The sequence below is a fragment of the Vulpes vulpes genome, chromosome 6, assembly GCF_048418805.1.
Source record: "Vulpes vulpes isolate BD-2025 chromosome 6, VulVul3, whole genome shotgun sequence".
Classification (NCBI taxonomy): Eukaryota; Metazoa; Chordata; class Mammalia; order Carnivora; family Canidae; genus Vulpes; species Vulpes vulpes.
Genome location: NC_132785.1, coordinates 76,442,285 through 76,464,146, shown reverse-complemented (window position 1 = coordinate 76,464,146; position 21,862 = coordinate 76,442,285). Strand labels below are relative to the sequence as shown.

Genomic DNA, 21,862 nt, shown 5'->3' with positions numbered 1-21,862 from the left:
CAGAAATCCCATTTTTCCATGGATGGACTCTCAAGGACTGCCTAATGCTAACCAAACTCATGAGAGAGAATGAATTGTGGAGGCTATTTGTTCACCACTCTCCCTACACCTGTCATGGTGTCTACACATACTAGATGCCCAATCAATGTTAGATGCACAAGTGAAACATACAGAGAGAAACCAAAAGAAAGTGTATTGATTTATAACAGGAGACATTCCTATCCTATTCCCCCAAAATTCCTGCATCTACTATTCAGTTTCTGGAAGACCAAGGCTTTCATTTCCAGCCAAGACAGAGTAACAGAGACCAGATTTACTCTCCTGCCTGAAACAGCAACAACAAAAATGAACAAAATATATGAAACCACAATTTTCAAGACAGTGGACATCAGACAAGGAAAGACAGAGACGGGAAACAAATGAGATGAGCGCTATGGTTTGCCCCAACTTACTGCCTTGAGAAGTTTTTCCAGACCCAGGGCACATAGGGGAATTTTAAGCAGAGCCCAGTGTACTGCCTGGGTTGACAAGAAGCTGACAGGCTGGAGGGGGCAAGGCAGCTAGAGTTCACAGGACAGAGGTACCAGAGAAGAGAAAGCTGCACACACAGTTCCTAAGCTCTTCAGAGGGACCCCTTAAATATTTAGCTGAGAACCGAGGAGTGCATGCACATGAGGAAACCAGCAAGGCCTGGGGAGGAGCCGTCCAGAGCAATAGGGAGAACAGTGCTTGGCAAGCACGCAGGGCCAGGAATAGTACCTGTTCCCACCAGCCAAACTGGAGGGCCTTAAAATGCACAGGCTTCAAGAGGAGTACTCAGAAGCAGTTTGCCTTGGTAGTGGGGAATAATTAGCCCTAGTCTGAGCACTGCTTAGGTAGTTAAAAGTAAGATCCAAATGGACCAAATTGTTTCCAGGTAATTTAATTGCATCCTGGACCAGAATACCTGGGAGGTAAGGTTAGGCATCAGATTGCTTAGTGAGCATGAATGAAAGGAAAGGGGAAAGTGCTGGAGAGCTGTATTCACCTCCCCTGCCCAACCACAACCTGACACTCTTCTTCAGAGACCACATGGCTGGTCCTTCTGGGGCAGCCCCTCTCCCTAAGTGAGACTACCAATTTCTAGATTCTGGTATATAGGCTATGTATGACACAATCCATTTGGATTCCAGATTTTATGTTCAGGACTCCCAAAACCTTGATTGAATATGAATGTTTTCAAAACTCTTTAGTCACACATCGGTATAACTTTAGGGAGGCAACTTTATTACATGTTGACCCTCCTAATTTCATCCTTAGAGTTTAACCTCATATCTTATGTGATAGGGTACTTCTATCACATCTACATATTGATCGATGTTGTGGATGAGAAGCTACTGAGAATTATCATGAAAGCCGTAAAGGAGTAGTGCTGTATAGAGAGGAATTTAAATAGCAGCTAATCTACTAGTTCTTAAGAATATAGTTTTGGTATAATGTCTTCTAAGCTTTGAACATGGGAGACATTCAGTAAATATCTGTTGAATGAATGAAGGAATTTTTTTAGTAAATATTGGTTTTGAACTCTAATGATGACAGTTATTTGCTATTACTGAAACTCCATTTTAAAAGATTTTAGCTTTTTCTTCCTTGAGATATTGCCTTATTTATTTGAAGTACTATTTCCTCATTTCAGTGTATAATATATTGTTCATTACTTCTGAATTCAGTACATTAACAATTCATCACTGTGACTTTTGAGGCTTCTTTATTCCCAGGAACCTGAGTCATTTCATCCTAGCCATTCACCAAAAGCTTCCAGCAACACTGCTGATGAGTTAGCTAATAGTAGTTTGGTTTTTCTAACAATTTTAGAGGTGGGATAGGAAAAGCCTAAAATTGCCCCAACACATAGACTTGGAATTCCCTGTGAAAATTGCTACAATGACAGGCCAAGTGCCTGTCCCCAGACTTCTCCCTTGAGATCTCAGTTTGGTCCTTAATCCCTTGTGACTACAGAAGGTCAGAAATAAAGAAAAACAAAAATCAAAGCCACATCTTCACACTGGAAGAGAAAAAGGTAGTAAGGCCCTTTGTAAGGTCCATCCAATCCCAGAACTTCCCTGAACCCAGTGTTCATTGTTTCCAAATGTAGGTCATGAGCTATGAGTCATAAAACCAATTTAGTGGGTCACTAGATGTAATGGGTCATGACCAGAATAGAAATATAGTACATTACACATAGTGAGGAGGTAAACATTGCTTTACAGAAATGTTTTGTTTCAGTTATACATACAAGAGTACTCTACATTCATGTATGCATGCATGCGTGCGTGCATGTTGTATGAATACTTTTTACATAGATTGCGCTCAAAAATGTTTGAAATCTTCTGTCTTGAGGGACTCTCGGCTTCCAAGGTCAGGAAGACAAGAAGACCTCAGCACCAGGAAAATTCTAGGGCAGAGAATCCCAAATTCTTAACAATCATGGTTCAGCAGTGAGTAAGCATATGTCATGGGTAAGAGTATGCACAGGCTTTGCAGTCAGTCTGTCCACTCACAAGCTGCAGGATGGGTATGTACAAAATAAGAATCATGATTGTACAATAAACTGTTGCCTCGCAGGGTTGCATGGATTCAATGCAATAGCACATGGAAAGGTCTTAGAGTGTTTTCCGGACCACTATTATGAGCTATTATGAGCGATACAAGTAACTAAGGATCTGTGGTTCCCTTATTAGCCAAAGTGAAGAAAGAGAATGAAAATTAAGATTTTCTGAAAGTCCTACCTGTGTCAGCCATGTCAGAAAATCTTACTCAGGGCAGCCTGGGTGGCTCAGTGGTTTAGCACTGCCTTCAGCCCAGGGCATGATCCTGGAGGCCCTGGATCAAGTCCCACGTCAGGCTCCCTGCATGGAGCCTGCTTCTCCCTCTGCCTGTGTCTCTGCCTCTCTCTCTCTCTCTCTCTGTGTATCTCTCATGAATAAATAAATAAAATATTTTGAAAAAAGAAAAAAATAAAATCTTACTCAAATTGTATTACTTAAGGAGTACCCTGGAAGGTAAGTTTTGTGTTCTTGAGGACTAATAAGATCAGGTAACTTACCTATGCTTTAACAGCTATGTAGTATAGCCAGGATTCAGTCCCAGGACTGCTCGCATCAAAACCCCAGGAAGGTAAGCGTTTTAAAGCCTAAGTCCTTAAAGCCTAAGACAATAACACTTTTCCTTCCATGGTTAAGGGTTTCACCAAAACAGTGTGGCCATGGGTGCTATTTAACACCAGGATAGTTTCAGGGTTGTCACCATCCCCTAGAATGTTAGACCAAGGAGTCAGGGGTTTCTCTTTCTTTACTGCTACAAGAGGAATCCAATAAATATTTCTTGAATGAGTAAATGAATGAATCCTTGATCTAGAAAAGTCTACCTATGTAGTTGAGCTAAAGAAGCATGGCACAAAAGTCATTCCTGGGTCTTTAAAGAATCAAAATCTATCTGGTGACTTTGGAGCTGCCCAAGGACTCATAGAGCCATGTCTACAAGGAACCACCTCTTTCTAACAACAGAGTATTATTTGATCCCCAAATCTGCTTTTATTTCTTCCTCCATCTTACTGGGTTATAAAGTAATAGAGTAGAAGACATTCAAGACCATAAAATACAAAGGCCTTTGCTGGGATCCTAAACACCAGATCCAAGCAGGACCTAAGATTGTGCCTCATCCGTGATATTGGCAGCTGCTACTAACAGAGCACCCAGAAGCAACACATCATGATCAAGCAGAGTTGCTTCCCCCCAAAAAAACGGAGTACAGAAAGAGTGGAGAAAAATGTATTGGGGGCACTTTATATGAAGTCTGATTAGATTTGCCTCCATAGAAATTTATTTGCGGAGAAAATTATATTAAATGTGACCTAATGAAGGAACATACAAAATCTTCATCATCAGATTTTAAAGGAATTTACAGCTTTCTTCTTGAAAGGAAAAAGGTTGAAGATGGTCTTGCTTTAAGTCAGGATGGACTAGATGACCTCGTTGGGTCTTTCTCTGTTTTACCATGGTGTCTTCATCATTGTTGAGTGTCCAGAAATCCCGTGAACCAATAGAGATACGCAGCAATCTAAGTGTAAGTTAAAGATGAGAAGTAGATGTTAGAAAACTGGGCGCTCGCTGGGAAAGCAGTTCACAGAGAAAACATAGGAGACCAGAGATTTCAGGTCTCCCTGCCTATAATTTTGAATCACTGCCATAAAAAAGAAGTCTATTGATGTCTGGGGAAACTGAAAATGGTCATGGTAAATGGAAGCTGTACGGTTCATTTACTGCTATAAAGGATTCCATCAGCTCTTCTGTAGGTTATTATCGTTGCATTTGAAAATGTGAATGGTTAATAAGATACAATAGCAACTACCCGAGACCAAATTAAAAACTATGTTCGATGGTTTATCATTTTTTTTAAATGCTGGTTAACGTAATAGTTTACTAGAGAAATGTGTGTCAGTTAAAGGGTTTGTTGCAGGAAATTGTTATAAATCTCCAGGTTTGGTTTTGTTTCACAGTTTTTCACCTTTGAGCAGTACAAGAAATTGCTAGGATATGTGTCACTGTCACCAGCATTGGTAAGTGAGAGTATTTATTATACTTAAGTGTGTGAGTTATTTCATAAAGCAAAATCTGGAAACAAAAACCCTTTTGATTCCCCAAGCCCAACTACTAAAATATGAATTCGAGTTATTCAATGTTCAGCTACTTGTTGAAAGCCATCTTCCTAATAACTCACAATTTGGCTATTTTATAGCTCCCAGTGATGAATTTATGATAACAGTGATATGTGTAGAAAGACCCATATGAGATATGGTCAAGAATATAAAATAAAGAGTACATTTGTCAAAGATTCTGTTGAAGCCAAAATGTGCGTATGTTTACATACTACATACTGCACGTATCTATTTATGTGAAAGTCAGTATGCCTAAAATATTTCCTAACAGGTCCCTTTTCCAGCTTTCGCTCAAGCTGTAGTAAATATAGGACTTCAAGTCATCCTGCAGTCAGATGGACTGAAGGGCCTTTTGTAGTTGAAAAGAATAGTGGTGCTACAATGACACATCTCAGCTATTACATGAAAATCACTTGGTGGTTTGAACATTTCTCGGTGCCGCTGAGAAATGTTCTCCTCCCCTTCTTGGTCACTTTGCCGCTTTTCACAAGACCAATTATAGTGACCAAATGGGCTCTACAAGTATGTGTGCAACACAAGCCCAAGAGACATAAAATGCACTAATTTCTCCCTCCAGATCTGAAAAACAAAACAAAATAAAACAAACTATGCATTAGCCCTCCAACTGACAGTGTACCTCCCATGCCCTGGAAAAGTCGTCCAGTTTACAGGCTGAAACGTGCCTCACAACTCAACCAGAGAGGCAGTGTTCTGAGCTTCAGCTCTTCAATTACTTAACTGCTAAAGGTCCACTTCAGAATATTTACTCTGTCCAAAAGACTGTCCAAGAAGAAGTATCTGTTATTTTTAAAACCATACATGCCCCTTTTCTAGAAGTTTCCTGTAAAGAAACTTCTTGTCCAGTCCCCTGCCTAAGCAAAGTAGCTGCGAAATAGCCTTGTATGATAGAAGTGGCATCACGAGTCCTAATATTAGCTAAGAATTGTTTTTGATGCCTCGCTGTCTTCTCCTAATGTTACTCTTAACTTTGAAAAGAAAGGATAGAGAGAGGATTAAAAACTTCCTAGCATAAGACAATAAAATATGGTCTCCAGAGGGCCAGCTGGCTGTTCCTGTGTCAAGCATTGGTACCATGTGAGAGATGAAGCTACAGTCCTTTCGACTCTCGAGAATTAAAACAGAAAAGCATTTGGCCACTCCAGCTACCATAACTGAATGCATGCAAACTGTAGACAGCTTTTCTCTTTCCTTGAACTCATTTATTCCAGTTTCTTTTTGATACAGCTAGACACTTAAACAGCCCTTAAATGTCCCCTGGTGCTCTCACATGAAAAGCCTGGGAGGCTGGGAACCCAACTGTTACCACTGGTCTCTGGAATAATCTAAGTAACATGATCTGCTGATAGCTGATCAATTCTTTTGACAAGGGACTGCTGAACACTAGTTCTGACAGCAAATGTAGCTGAGTTTTATAGAAAACCAAAAAAGTGAATTGCTTGGAAGATTGCATATAGTTAGTAATAAAAACCTGAACATCTGGATTTTAGTTTTCCCAGTCAGAAGATTTTGAGACTAGTATTTGTGTGTGTGTGTGTGTGTGTGTGTGTGAGTGCACGCGCACACGTTCACGTGGGCACATGCACATGCACGTGCTCACACACATGTTTTGGCTTCCATGATGGAAGAAGTCTGAGATAAATGAATAAAATACATGGTCTGTTACCCTATGCAGATGTATTTGAAATCATAATGAAGGGGCATGAAAGGAAAACATAATTAATTATTCCCTCTCCTTAAATCTGTATACTATCCCATTTTCCTCTGGATTTTTGTGTGCAACAGGAACAATAGTTTTGTATAACATTTTACAAAAGGCTTCACACGTTGTTTTGATCCTCATATGAGGGAGATTAGATATCATTGTCTTAATTTTACAGGTGAGAAAACTGTGGCATATAAAAGGTTCAGTGATTTAGACACAGAGCTGCAGCTACTACACGTAGTACCTTTGTGTGCATTATGAAAAGGCACTCTTTCCCCTGATGCCTCTCCAGACTCCAGCTCAGCAAGTGGAGTACAGGCTGGATCTCAGCCTACACACACCTTTTTCTACGCACTAACTACTGCGCGTGGCAGCCCGGGCCACACAGCCAATAAATGGCAGAACCAGGACCTAAACCCAGATCTGCTGGCGCTAGATCCTCCCTTGTTCTACTTTACCTTTTCTCTCAAGGTTATGGAATAGTCCTTTCTCTTTTTGGCTTCTACTTTGAAGAAATTAGAGACCCCTAGTAAGAGTTACCTGTTCTTTGCTCTTCATTGGCTTTTTTCTTCTTTTGATTGTATATAGTATTACCTCTTCTCCTGGAATTAGAGCTTCAGCACTAAAGGATTACTTTGGGGGTAGGGGGCACCGGGTGGCTCAGTCAATTAAAACGAGTCCTGGAATCAGGCCCCACATTGGGCTTCCTGCTGGGCGGGGAGTCTTCTTCTCCCTCTGCCCCTTACCCTATCTTGTACTCACTCTCTCTCTCTCTCTCTCAAATAAATAAATAAAATCTTTTTGAAAAATTTAAAAAATTACTTTTTTTCAGCATCTGTTTTGGAGATTTGAGGCTGTGTTTCATTTTGTTTTTCTGGGGTGTGTGCGTATGTGTATATGTGTGTGTGTTTTAATTGTGGTTATGGTTATTTTTGATACAGATTTTCTGGAAAACTCTTAAAACTTCTACTTTGAGGAAAAATCTAGAAACTGCTTTTTCTTATTAAAGAAATTCTTAACTGAAAGCAAGGAAAGACCTGGTATCATCTTTTGAGAGATGTTCTAGATTTTCGCTGAGCCCTTCAGAACAACCTCACCATTTCTGATCTCTGCTTTTATCCCTCAGCTTCTATGTCCAGAAGAATAGGGCAGTTATCAGAGTTTTTTTTTAAGGGAAAGAATGAATAAAAAATATTGTTTTGCTTCTAATTGTCTAGAATAGTGATTCTTACAACAGGGCTATACATTTAAATGTTTTCAGCTGCACTGTTTGGTTACCTGAAATTTAGCTCTTTATAAACATATTGTGGGTTCTACTCCTTGAATTTTTTTAGATGCTCCATAATGATTTAAGTAGGTGTTTTAAAAATTAAGCTCTACCTTTATAAGTCAAACTCTTCTAATTGTTACATGTGCAGATGTTTTAGCATCCACCTTAAATCACTAGAACAATATTTCTCTTCATTAAAGGAAAAAGTCGTTGTTGATGGGGCTTTGGCATTTTATTTTGAATTGTTAGGATGTGGTTTGTGGCTTCTGTAATTTTTTTTTCATGAATTGTCAGCATCTAATCAAGAACTAAAGCTGTTTAGTAATGGTACATGGTACATTTATGTGCGTTTCTCCATTCTCAACATAACATTCAGCTGCAGAGTGTAATGAGTAGGATATTTAACACAGTACCCGTAACTTGTTTTAAAGTATTGATTGATTTAACTTTTCTAGACATTTGCCATTGCTGGATTAGGATCCGGACTAACAGAAGCGATCGTGGTTAACCCTTTTGAGGTAGTAAAAGTTGGCTTGCAAGCAAATCGGAACAAATTTACAGAGGTAATCGTTTAATGTTTTCCTATTGGTGAGGGAGTGTAAAACAATTATTTTTAATATATGTAAATACTATATAGATAATGATGAACCCAGCTCATATTCACTTGTTAAAACCGTAGTAAAAAAAAAAAAAGAAAGAAAAGAAAAGAAAGAAAAAACGTAGCAAATCATCATTAAGGAAGTAGCATAAGAAAAAGTCAAATTTCTTCCACCAGGAAGGTGTTAACAAAAATGTACTAAAGTTTGATGGACAAACACATGTTTACAGGTTTTTTAATTTTTGATTTGTAATGTAATCTATAATGACTTATTTGGAAACATTTTCCCTACTTTTGGCAAAACTTCTATTTCACATTATGCTAGGATAAACTGAAGCAAAGCCACAGAGGTGATAATATTGTGCTTTTAAAAAAAATTATGAAATCATTTTTTAAAATTGCTTTACTCCTTTCTCTACTCCACCCACTGCCCTCTCCCAAAGATTCTGATAATCTGTCAAGCTTGTCTTTTGGTTTAATCTGAATGAAGCAAGTTACTAAACCTACATAAACGTCACCACTTGGACAATGATGGGTCCTGACATTTAATCACTGGTACATGATGTTCTGTGGAGACAGCTTCCCTTGGTGTGTGCTGCCTTCACTTCCTCCCAGTTGCCCTAATAATTCCCTTTAAACCACTAAGTCCAACTGTTCTTGTTTTATTCTTTTGGGTGCCAAGCACAAGGTAGGGGGAAAATACGGAGATTGGCATTCCAGGTCCTTCTTTCCCAGTATTTTAATTTAATTCCACAACTGGGTAGCATGTGGTATAAATTGCTTTGGAGGATCTGCTGACCTGAAGTTCTCTGTAGAGCAGTTCCCCTGCCTACTACTTAAGCAGCTGCTAATGGGTGGAGACCCCCCTCGCTCCCACCCCACTTCCTGCCTGCTGATACTGCTTGAGAGCTCCCTGGCAGCTTCTTGAGCAGGGGTGTGGGAAAGGAGGAGGGGGCCCAACTCACCTGTGGCTGCCAAGACCCAAGGAGGACAGGGTTGGGCTGCTTCAGCAGATGGTATCTGCTCAGATGAAGTCAATCCTAATTAAGGGAGAATTTTTTTTTTAAGTTTCAAAAGGTTGCCCTAATATTTGCAGTGATATTTGGCACTTTAGTAGAGATTGATGACCTTGCATTTCTCTAGTCTTTGTTTTGTTTTCTATTTCCTTGAATGAAGAGAAAAGGTAGTGAGGAATAGAAATAGAAGGAACACTTTTCAAATGTCCTGTTGAAATGGAGCAGCCTCCATGAAATCTGTTCAAGGAAATTTTGATTTATTAGACTGGAAGATTTACCAACGAGAAGAAAATTTTTGAGCTCCTTCTCCTCTGTGGCTTCATTTTCACCGTGGCTTCATTTTCACCGTGGCTTTCATTTCACCATTAGGAAGCTTGTCAGGGCAGCAAGGAGGGAGCAAAGGAAACCAGGTATTCAACTGCGGTCCTTTATCAAGACAGCACCTAACCAGAGGAACGCAAATGGGACAGAGAAACAAAGAGCACTCAGGGAAATGAGAATAATGAGTTATCGCAATACCCCTGCTCATGCCTAATGTTCTTTTTCTCTTCTCTGCCCTCAAGGAGGTTCTACAATGAGGCCAAGTAAGAGCTGCAAATGTGTTGCATGTGCTAAGGCCTTGCTAGAACACAGTAAACACCCTTCCAGCCTAACACAAGAATGCTGCATGTGTACATGTTCCCAGCTCACTTACATGAGTGCAGTGTGTAAACTGTTTATGTATATACAGGCAGGCATTTTTTCAGTGGGGGAGAACAGGAGCTTGTTTGGGGTCATTTCCTCTGCAGAATCCACTGAACTGGATTCATTTTTAGGCATTTACTTAGACAAAACAAAAATTTTCAGTACATTATAACCTTTAACTAGTCAAACATGGACACACATGTCAGCATTTATTCCCGGCAACTATCAAAATTCAGTAGCTGAACTCAATAGGCAATGTTGAATCAATAGGCAATATTGATCCAACTGGAAAAGTAGTTAGCGGTACAGAAAGTAATGGAACTATGTTTTCTGCAAGGAAAAAAAAAGAGAAAGACAGTGGAAGATGACAAGATAAGAATAGCAAATTTGGATCTAGTTCTTTAAAAATAACTAGTAGTCACGTTTGGAAACTGTAGCTATTTCCTATGTCTTTTGTCTAGGACCCACTAACTTCAAAGCCTTCCTCCATTGATTCTTTTTGTTAATCTGTGCCTGGGTTGGATTAATCCAATTGTTAGGTGTGCTTGCTTCAGCATTTGTATGGCCAAGAAAAATTATTGCTTTCTTCACTTTGTGGCTTTGTTGGCTATCAAGAAGTATGTGTGTTGGAGGTGGTGGGTGGGGTGGGAAAGGGAAGAGAAAGGAAGAAAGGAATTAATGTAATGATCAATGCATTTGAAGATTCTATTTTTTAGGAAAAAAAGTTTTAGTTCAGGTACAAAAGTAATGCATATTTATGTTAGAAAGCACAAAAAATAATATTATATATATATATATGTGTGTGTGTAAACATACTAGAAATGATTTAGACTCTAGGACAGTGCTGGCCAATAGCAACATAAATAGTAAACCACATTTTCTGGTACCTATATTTAAAGAGGCAAAAAGAAACATGTAATTAATCTAATACTGTATTTTGTTTACTTATTTTTAAATCTTTAGCCCAATACATTCAAAATATTGTCATTAAAGCATGTAATCAGTATAAAAATTATATGAGATATTTTACACTCTTTTCATATTTGGCCTTTAAATCTCATGTGTATTTTATGCTTACAAGCACACTTCAGCTTGAACCAGGACATTTCAAGTGTTCAGTAGCCACATATGGGTAGTGATTTCCTCACAGGACTGTGCAGGCCTGTCATGCAAAGGAATTCATACAAACCTCTAAATTGTGATCATCTCTGGAAAGGAGACTAATGTAGGGGAGCAGAAGAGTTTAAGGAAAAGGCCTGTGTAGTTGACATTCATGTTTGACATGAGAATGTATTCAACATTACCTGTGAACATTTACATTAAAAAGTAACACTTTCATTGCAGAAAATTTTAAAAATACAGAACAGTACAAAGAAAAGTATGTAATCCAGAAGAAATGTTCTATGGCTCTGCCAGGATCAAGCCTCCCTTTAGGAAGAAGGTTGTCAACTGATTTGGGTAGGAACAGCTTGCCGGCTCATCTTAAGGCTCAATGTTGCATAATTCAGTTTCTATTACTTCATTTAGAGTAGCAGAAACCCCTGTTTTTTTCCTGTTCTATAATTTCTAAAAAAGTTTAAACCTTCCATGCAGACCATCAAAGAACATATGTAAACAGAGCTGTCTAGAACAGGAAGGCAACTGGTATACTGGCAGAGTAGGGTTGGAAAGAGATACACCCATGATGCTCTTTGCCATTTCCTAACATCATGACCTCGAACAAATCACATGTAGTTCCCTCAATGATAAAATGATGGTGATCAGTCCAACTGTCTTACAGCAAGGCATTTCTGTGGAGTGGCTAGGAGCACCAGCTCTGGAGGCCATTCTCTGTCATTGACTAGATGACAAGCTCATGTTTCCCACTCTGACTATAGTCCAGTTTCCCGTTTCATTAGGAAAGAATTCTAGTAATAGCCACATTAAATGGTGTAATGAGGGTTGAGAAGTGTATGCAAAGCTGGCAACACAGCCTGTGATGTAGTGATGGTTTAATGTATCAGTCATTGTTATTCCATGTTTTTATAAGAATTTAAATATGATAATATATGCAAATATCTTAACATAGAACGTGGTACATGGTAGGCAGTCAACCAATGATACCTATTTCAAGATGCAAGTTGATCTTGTAAATGCTTAAGTTTACATAAAGATATTTATCTTGAGAGACTACTCCAATTAATATTGGGCAGCACAGCTGACCCCAGCTGTGGGCATGTAGACAGCTTACGGAGCGTGGTTAGTTTCCTCCCTCAGTCCACATTAGGCCATTCTCAGCTGCCGATACGATCCATTCAGACTGAATTGTTGATCAAGGCTTAAGGGCTGGCCTTTAAGTTACAGTGCCTATTGACAAGGTCCTTAAACTCAGATGCAGGTCTCCTGTCATAAACAGTAGTAGCTGGATATCCATTTGCTGTAAATAACCAGCATATAGCAGCATTAGAGACGGACACTAAAAACATCTGAAGCCAGTTTGGAAAGAATTCTCCCACAATCAAGATATTCTTCCTCCGGGCAGCCCCAGTGGCTCAGCGGTTTAGCACTGCCTTCAGTCCAGGGTGTGATTCTGGAGACCCAGGATCGAGTCCCACGTCAGGCTCCCTGCGTGGTGCCTGCTTCTCCCTCTGCCTGTGTCTCTCCTAACTCGGGGAAACGAACTAGGGGTGGTGGAAGGGGGGAGGAGGGCGGGTGTTGGAGGGGAATGGGTGACGGGCACTGAGGTGGACACTTGACGGGATGAGCACTGGGTGTTTTTCTGTATGTTGGTAAATTGAACACCAATAAAAATTAATTAAAAAAATAAATAAATAAATAAATAAATAAATAAAATCTTAAAAAAAAAAAGATATTCTTCCTCTGGAATAGTTGTACAAAATCAACATGTTTTTTTTTTTTTAAGTGGAGGGGCAGAGAGAGAGAGAGAGAATCGTAAGCAGGCTCCATGCTGGGCAACACAGGGCTTGATCTCAAGACTCTGAGATTATGAACTGAAACAAAAATCAAGAGTTGGACGCCCAACTGGGTGAGCCACCCACATACCCCAAACGTGTATTCTTGATCAACCCTTCCTAATCACTTCACGTGAAGGCTGTGACTTAAGCTCATTTTCAGCCTTCTCTGTTAATTATGGCTACCAATTGTGGCGGAACACTAAGTGATTGGGCTGTAGGCAGAATGGCCACATGGCCTGACAGTACCTTGAAGAAAAGTAGCAGTTTCTTCAGAGGCTTATTTTATAGATAAGTAACTCTTACTATTCCACCAGTAGTGAAAGTTTCTCGGGCAGCCTGTCTACCCTTCAGCCATTCTACTCTCGAGTCTTAGGTATGAACCACTACAGATTCCTACACAGTAATTGTGGATTTTCCTATTTCACCAGCCAGAGGTGGTGAGTCAACATGATCCTTTAACGATGAACATTTCTCAAGGAGTTGCTGCAGCTGAGAGAAGCTCTGCAGTGGAAGACAGCCTAGGGCAACCATGGTCAATATTAATCTTAATAATCTTAATATTACACTTAACGAGGGGTGCCTAGGAGGCTCAGTCAATTAAGTGTCTGATTCTTGATTTTGGCTCAGGTCATGATCTCGGGTCCTGGAATTGAGCCCCAAGTAAGGTTCTGTGCTCAGCAGGGAGTCTGCTTCAGGATTCTCTCTTTCCCTCTGCCCCCCTCTGTCCCTTCTCTCTCTCTCTCTCTCTCTCTCCTTCACTAAAATAAATAAATCTTTAAAAAATATGTTACACTTGGGGCAGCCCGGGTGGCTCAGCGGTTTGGTGTCGCCTGCAGCCCAGGGTGTGATCCTAGAGATCCCAGATCAAGTCCCACGTCGGGCTCCCTGCATGGAGCCTGCTTCTCCCCCTGCCTGTGTCTCTGCCTCTCTTTCTCTGTGTGTCTCTCACGAATAAATAAATAAAATCTTATATATATATATATATATATATATATATATATATATATATATATATAATTACACTTAACATCTTGTAGGCAATGATTGGGTGGTAAAGGTGAAGCATAGGGAGATATCCCCCTGGGTCCTGTGGGGAGGGCATTGCTGGTAAAGGCCAGGGTGGTGTCCTCTGAAGAATGGGTTCCTGAATGGGGGTCCCTCTGGCTGGGGTCCAAGGGAAGTACTCAGTGAGAAAAGAGGCTGTGTCTGTTATATTCTTGGAGCCCCAAGTGCAATTCCCATGAGGATTTCCAGGAATGGCAGGTGACTTGCTGGCTCCAAATGCCTGGGTTCTCCCTTCTGTGGTCTAGGCTTGATTCTCTAGCCAGTCAGAAGTATGTTACCCATAAAATATGCCTTCCCACTCAGTTTAGCCATAAACCATTCTAAAAATACAAAGACACTGTGGTTCATTTGGTTCCTGATACTTCCCTCATATCCTTCCAGCTTCTGGATAAAGTATTTCAATAGGTGTGCTTGTCTGGCCTCCACTTTTTAAATTACCACCATATCAGTCAAAGACTATAATCCCTGCCACACTTCCTCCAGTTCCAATACCAGAATCTTGGCCAGCATCTTAAAATTCACAGTGAATAAAGAAAACCGGTCTCTAATTTAAATATGCTTGACCTTCTGTGGGGAGCAAAGTAATCACAGCTTTGTCATGCTCTGGTTTGGTTCAGTGGGTGTAAAAACATGTTCAAATAAAATCAGGATAGACCCAAATTTCTCCCCGTCCTTCAAACTAAACCCAAGCAAAGTGTTGTTCTGGTTTGTAGCTTCTTTGGCTTAGGACTAGGCTTGCCTGAGGATTTTTCTATTGGAGATGGTTTGCATATCCAGTCTTGCCAAAAGTGTGACTTTATAGCTTGTTGTCCTTATGGGACCTTTCTCCCCTCTAACTGGGTGCATCATTCTTTAATCTATATATTTATAAGACCTAGACGTCCCCTACCAATTGTGCTAAGCCAAGTGGTGTTTGGCTGGCATGCTCTCTGCAAGCCTGGAAAATGTGAATTTCTCCCCAGGAGCAAAATCTTGTATGAATTGTTTCCCAGTTTTTCTCTCCACTTTGAAATCTACTTCAAAGTTATGATTTGGCTAACGGGTTGTATTTTCCTTCCCTTGAGGTCTATAGGATTTGCTTCTGATGTGTGGATGGGGCACAGGTTTCCTTCTACTCATTTTTATCTACATTGCATATGAACATAATCATTCTCACCCCCAAATACGAAACTAAGGCTTAAGTGAATTGCAAAAGCCTGTCTCCCCTCTATTTAGATGTTCAACCCAAGAAAGGAATAATTAGTCTTCTACCTTTAAGATCGGATTGTAATTTTAAGGTCCAATGAATAGACAGCAATTGTGTCATTGGTGGTAGAATCTTTAAAGATGGGGATTATTTTTTAACTAGTTCAGGGTTGGATTCTGGTTCTGGATAACACTGCTAGATATAGTTCTATCCACTTGCTTCTGGGAGCTCAATAATCTAATAGAGATCAATGAGATCATATGTGAGATCACAAAGCTTAGTGATTATTTTCTCCATAAGCAATTAACAAATGTTTAAACTTAACTATATTATGTAGAGTCAACAAAAAGTAAGTAGAAGGACTGCATTTTGTGATTATCTCTTTCAAGAAAGAGGGAAGTTGAGTTAGAGAGTGAGCGTGTGGCTCTATTTACAGATAGTGTGAGAAGCCAGCTTCAAGGGCATGTCAACATTCATGATGATGTACTGAGTTAAGTTCAAATTTTTCCTGCATTACTATGTGAAACACTGCCTGGAAACTGTTCAGTACATAAATTATTTCTTTCCAGTCTATGATTCTTGTGGGCAGGAAAGTGAATTATGTATATGAATCCATTCCTATAGTTATCTTTCAACAATACCTAAGGCAGCAGCCAAGTTGTCTCTCTATTATCATTTGCAGAAAATAGACTTCAGCCTTCCATTCCGCTCTGCCAGGAACTCTAGATTTTTGCTTTCAGAATTGAGACTTTGAAGTAATGATAATAGCTACCATTTACAGAACATCTACTATATGCCAGAGACTGTGTAAGATGCCTTACATGTTTTTTTCCTTTATATGATTTTTTAAATTTACATAATTTTGCAAAATGTAAAAGTAATACATTGGGTTTTTCCCCCCACAAATCACATAATATAAACCTGTATAAAGAAAAAATAGTTGATGATTTCTATCAATACTTCCCTCTCATTCCAATGCTTTGGTAACTGCTTGTGCATCCTTCTACTTTTTCCAATGCCCACACATACTTGGTATTTCAAATTCTCTTACTACTCCTGTAAGATAGGTGACTTCCTCTTGGTTTTAGAGAGGGAAAGTAAAGCCTAATGAAATCAGTAGCTCTTAGGAACCAAATGTTAACACAGAGTTCTTTTTCTAGGCAACCACACTGCTTTTATTGGGATAAAGAAACATGGGTGATCAGGAAACTTAAGGGGAAGTCAGAAGTGTTTCTGGAACCAGGAAAAGGTCTCCTTCCTTGATGCTAGTTTTTTCTGAGCAGTTCCCACAGCATAGTTCCCTTCCCTCCTGCTCAGGCAGCAGTGGCAGGGGCAAGGCACAGCATCAGCATCTTACCACCTGGAAGGCCCTGTGCTCCTCCAGGGATGGTTACTGGGCGGCAACATTGTGTTTTTGGAGCTTTGTGGTGCAGCATTTGGGAAAGTTTGTTTATGGCAAATTACCATCTGCTCACAGATTGTTTAAAAAATAGACCCATTCTTCAAATGTAAACTCTAGATAGAGTATAATTATATTTGGGTTGTCTTTTCATCCATAAGCTTGCCCTATTAAAATAAACTATAATGATGAATTAGTGAAGTATCTCAGCTAAAGAAAATTAGTAGTTTGGGATTTTGAGCCTAATTCCACTTCTTTCACTTATATTTTATTCTCAAACAAAAGGAAGGAATTTTTTCCCTTTTTTTTCAAATTTGTGAAAATACTTCAAGACCTTATTTGAGTAATGAAAAACATAAGTGATCTTCTATCTCCTGAGGAACCAGGGTATTTTCCTACTGAAATGCAGCAATTGGATCTCCTCTTTTTTAACAAAGCAGTATTTTTCTGAAGGCCCAGATATGGACACTCACTCCATTGTGCAAAGGTCTCATCCGGTTTGCTTTACAGCCATGTGATGAAATTCAATGCAACACTCTATTCCTTTGGCTCTAAAATACAACAAGATTCACCTTTCCCTGGGAAGCAAGTAAAGGAATGCATGTGGAGCGTGCTGTCTTTTGACATGGTGTGCCTAGAGCTCTTCTCTGGCTTTAGGAATGGAGGAAATTCATTGACACACCCCATGTCTACACTTACTGGCCATACTCTGATAGCTATTTACCCAAAGAACAATGCCTGCTTCCCACACCTCAGTCCGTGATCTCACAAGCTAATCAGAGCCAGCTATGGTCAGTAGTCAGATGGATGAACTCCAGAAAAAATAGCTCAGGCTGCCATAAGTCATCTCAGTGATTTGTTGGTAATACTGGACTCTCAGTGAGTAAGGAATCAGTGCCCTGGAGTGGTGCAAAGAATCTCCTCTTTAATTAAGCCTCTTAAGGACTTCTAAAACAGAAATTTGATTCCATATTTCATAACCACTGTGTGGATATAAAAATTATCAGCATTATCTCTCCAAATAAAAATCAAAGCAAAAGTATTTAGATTTCTAGACTATACACAAAGTACCATACTAGACATTTAGCACAGCACATGGCACCTAGTAGACACACATTCAACATTTGTTGAATAAATGAATGCATGAAAGAACAGAGGGTTCTCAGAATTAGCAGTTGGAAATAGCTGAAATGAAACTTTAAGACTTTGAGTTACGTCAAATGGAAATACTCTGGCAGGTACCAGTGTACTGAGGATTTTAATAAACCAGTGTGGAGAGCAGTGTGATATCACAATATTAGCTACATTCCAATCCACTTATTCTCCCCTGCTTGCATTCTGGTGCAGTCAATGAGAAGTACATCCAGGAAGGTTATAATGCAATTTGGCCTACAACTGGTAACTAAATATGAAAATTGCATTGAATATAAATGTTGGAAGAAAACTGAACTGGTGGGTGACCTGCTGGGCTGGATAGTATTGGAATCATTTGGCTGATGATGCTAATCAGTCACCATTTTTGTTTTGAAATGGAAGCCCAGTAATCAAATAAGTTTAGTAAAATTCTTTGTGTTTACAGATCTCTAGTCAAAATGATTCTACATTTTCCTATTTAAGCATCCCAGTGGAAGTCATGTTTTGACTTTCTAATTAAATATTTGCTTACATGTGTGTGACACAATGTTGTTGAATGAAGCAAAAAGCACACTTCTACTTTTTATGGGAATTAGAAAAGAACTCAAGGTTTTTTCTCTATTGTGAGACCCCAAGAAAAATATATTTGGCTCATGATGTATCTGTTACCTGTATTAGTTGGATTATCAAACTCTGAAAATCTTGCCACATATGTAGAAAAGAAATGAGTCCACAGAATGAGAACAACACTGGCTTAGATGCAGAATTCTGGTTAAGCTATTTACCAGCATTTTTACATTAGGACTGCTACTTAACGATTCTTGGTTTTCTAACCTGCAAAATTAGGAAACTATACCTGCCGCCCACATTATAAGACTGAGAAAAATGATCAGGTGTGTTAGGATGGCAAAATCATGCAATGTAAAAGTATGGACTTGGCATGTGAGAGGCCTTAGTTTGAGCTCTTGGCACCACCTCTGTGATTTTCAGCAAGTAACACAACCTTAGTTTCCCCATCTGTCAAATGGGAATAATGATAATACCTGTCTCTCACACTTGTTAAGAGGATTAAATGACTTGATAAAAGTGGCAGGCATCTATTGTAATGGCTAATGTTGATGGGCATTTACTGTGTTCCAGGTACCTGGTAACCCACATGAATGTGCTCTCCAGGCTGTGAGTGTGTGAGGTGGAGGTAGAGGCAAAATTGGTGACCTTTTCATTCCCAACCTTTGCTCTCATATGGCCTTGCTTCTATAGCCACAGACTTAAGGAGTAGAGAATTCTTACCAAAGATGTTAACTCTGAGGGATAGGGAAGAGGCCATTTTACAGGATCTCCTGCTCTGGAGAGGAAAGCCCCTGGGGTGAGGAAGATCCCTGGAGGAGCTCTCTATCCCAGAGGCTGGGTTTCATTATGCCTCAGAGGAAGTTGACCTTTTTGTCTTGCATGATGCACTTCTGGTAGACTTTGTCACAAGGGTCCAGGGCCCTGGGAAAAGGAAAGGACAGCCAGGAGGAATGAAAAGAAAGAGGCTAGTTATTCATGCCCTTTGTCTCCCTCAAATCAGCCTCCACCTTTTTAAATGTCATTGCTTTCAGCTAACAAGGAAATGACCTGTCATTTTATTATTTGAACTATTTTATTATTATCAACACAATTGTCATTATTATTAGTAGCTAATATGTAGTGAATCCTTACATAGGACAAAAACCCATTGACTTTGTTATCATCACAGCAATCCTATGAGGAAAATTCTCTTATTATTCTTATTTAACAGATGAGTAAAGTGAGGATAAATCAGAGTGGATACAATCCTCGCCCAAGGGATGAACACTGGGTGTTATACTATATGTTGGCAAATCGAACTCCAATAAAAAAAATATACAAAAAAAAAATCCTTGCCCAAGCTAGCAAGTGGGATCACTGAGACTCAAACCTGGGGCTCTCTGGCTCCAATTCGCTATTTCAAACTATTGTGCTACTCTCTGATTTACTTAATGACTCACAGCTAGAGTTCAAACTCAACTAGGCACTTGAGTTCAAAATCTACCCTCTGGCTGCCTTCCTTAGAGCAGGAGAGCAGAGCCTATGCCGTATGCTCTGTACTTCCAGAGTCGTTCCAGCAGAAATGAACTTCTGCTCAACTTGTCCTCAAGTCTATTTTGAAAACCAAAATAAATAATTTGTGTTGATAGTCAATGTGCCAGAACACAAACAAAAAATCCCGTTTTGTAGAGCAAAGAGTGAACTTTAACCTCCTGAGAATTTTTGTTTTTCCTATATGAAATGTTTTTTCATTATTTTAAGATACATTCTCATATGTTTTTATGTGTAACAAAAAAAGTTTCCTTAAGCTTAATACAATTTATTGTAATTAATCTTAAGTGTAAAGATGAAGTTGAGTGTAGGATTGTAGTTGAGTTTTTAAAACATTTATTAGCAAAAACTATAGGATTTACTATATAAACAAGCTCATTTAAATGTATCATGTTAATTACATAGCTATAAATACAAGTTGGATGAAAAACCTTGATTGGATTCCTTCTACTCTGTTCTGCTGATACAACCTTAATTGCAGGTGATAAGAAAACACTTTTAGTTAGAAAACACATCAGACTACATGACCACTCCAGCAACCTGCTCCAGTGAAAAATCAAACAAATGTCACATCAGTGCTTGCCTCATGAAAAAAAAAATTAAATACTGAGCATTTTCCCCTCTTTACTATTCAGTAAAAATTTAATGAGGAGAGGTATCCTTTGTACTGTAGCTCCAAAAGAAAGCAATCATTCATCTTTTCATTAAAACCCACGTGAATTAAAAAAAAACCCACGTGAATTGTTGTTAGTGTACTATAACGAATTATAAACTTCAAGGCAAACTACAGTGAGCTATGTAGCGTGTTCCAAAAGTAGCAATAGGAGTCCAGGAATCAGGGTATTTCAAGGTTGAGTAATCAATGGGAGGGCTGGGAGGAAGTAAATTAGAAGTAACCCACTACTCCTGGTGCCACTGATTTATCATTTATCACAAGTGATACACACACTGCTTGCACACCCTCTTAAGGAAATCTGCAAACAACAGCTATTTATCCATGCCCAATTTCTAACCTAGTGCCAGTTTCAAAGATTGAGGCAGACAATAATTCTAACATTCACTTTAGAAAAACATACTTAGAAAAGTAAATATGCTGGTTCGGGAACAAAATATAAATTCCTTTTGGACTATGCAGTTACAGATTACCAGTTTACCTATATGGCTAATCCCCTCCATTACTTTGGATAATCCAGAATTGGATACAGCTATTTACATGTAGGTAGTGATGATAGGTATTATATGACATTAGTTTCACTAATTCCACCAAAGATGTGTTTTTTTTTTTTTTTTGCCAACAATCTTCCCTTGAAGGCCTGTATGCATGCAATTTTGTTTACTTTTGGGGCTTCCTAATTTTAAAAGCATGGATCTAGGCATGATTATTCATGTTGGGGGAGAAAAAGTCCCTAATAATTCTGGCTTGAAGGGAAGCTAAGACGGTAATTTACTCTATTTCACGGTCTCAAAGATGATCTCTCTGGCTTTGTTCCTCTCTCCTGCAGCAACCATCCACGATGAGTTATGCAAGACACATCATTAAGACAGAAGGCTTGGGACTCCAGGGCCTCAACAAAGGATTTACAGCAACTTTGGGACGTCACGGAGTTTTCAACATGGTTTATTTTGGCTTCTACTACAATGTCAAAAACATTATTCCTGTCAATAAGGTAACTATTTAATAGATTAAAATCCTGGAGGAAAAAAAATCTCATCAGTGATTATAGCTCCATCTGTAAAGTGTTCATCGTGTGCTAGTCACTGTACTGCACACTTAACATCTAATTTGATCTTCATGTCACTGTTATTCATGGGATATTGTTAGGCCTATTTAGGAATTGGCAACTGAGGCTCAGAAAAATCAAGGAGGTTGTTAAGTAGTTAATAGCAAAGTAGAGACTTGAACCCAATTCTCACACCAAAATTCATCTTCTTGAAATGTGCACCATTATATCTGAATGCTTCCCTTGTATCACCAACAGGGGCTTCTAGAAACTGTATTATTGCTTACTTTTTATCTCAGAAGCATAACTTTCTCAA

At 39.2% G+C, this 21,862-nt stretch overlaps 1 protein-coding gene across 8 annotated transcripts in view; it reads left to right on the top strand.

Moving 5' to 3' along the window:
- The window catches only part of SLC25A21 (solute carrier family 25 member 21), a 470,325-nt gene that overhangs the window by 420,801 nt on the left and 27,662 nt on the right, over positions 1-21,862 (top strand). For 4 of the 8 annotated variants that reach the window (XM_072761456.1, XM_072761455.1, XM_072761459.1 and 1 more), the window contains 3 exons: positions 4,538-4,597; positions 8,145-8,252; positions 21,328-21,492. In XM_072761456.1, the coding sequence (XP_072617557.1) occupies positions 4,538-4,597; positions 8,145-8,252; positions 21,328-21,492 (333 nt within the window). The remainder of the gene's footprint in view (positions 1-4,537; positions 4,598-8,144; positions 8,253-21,327; positions 21,493-21,862) is intronic. The other 4 variants (XM_072761458.1, XM_072761457.1, XM_072761462.1 and 1 more) reach the window with 2 other exon arrangements.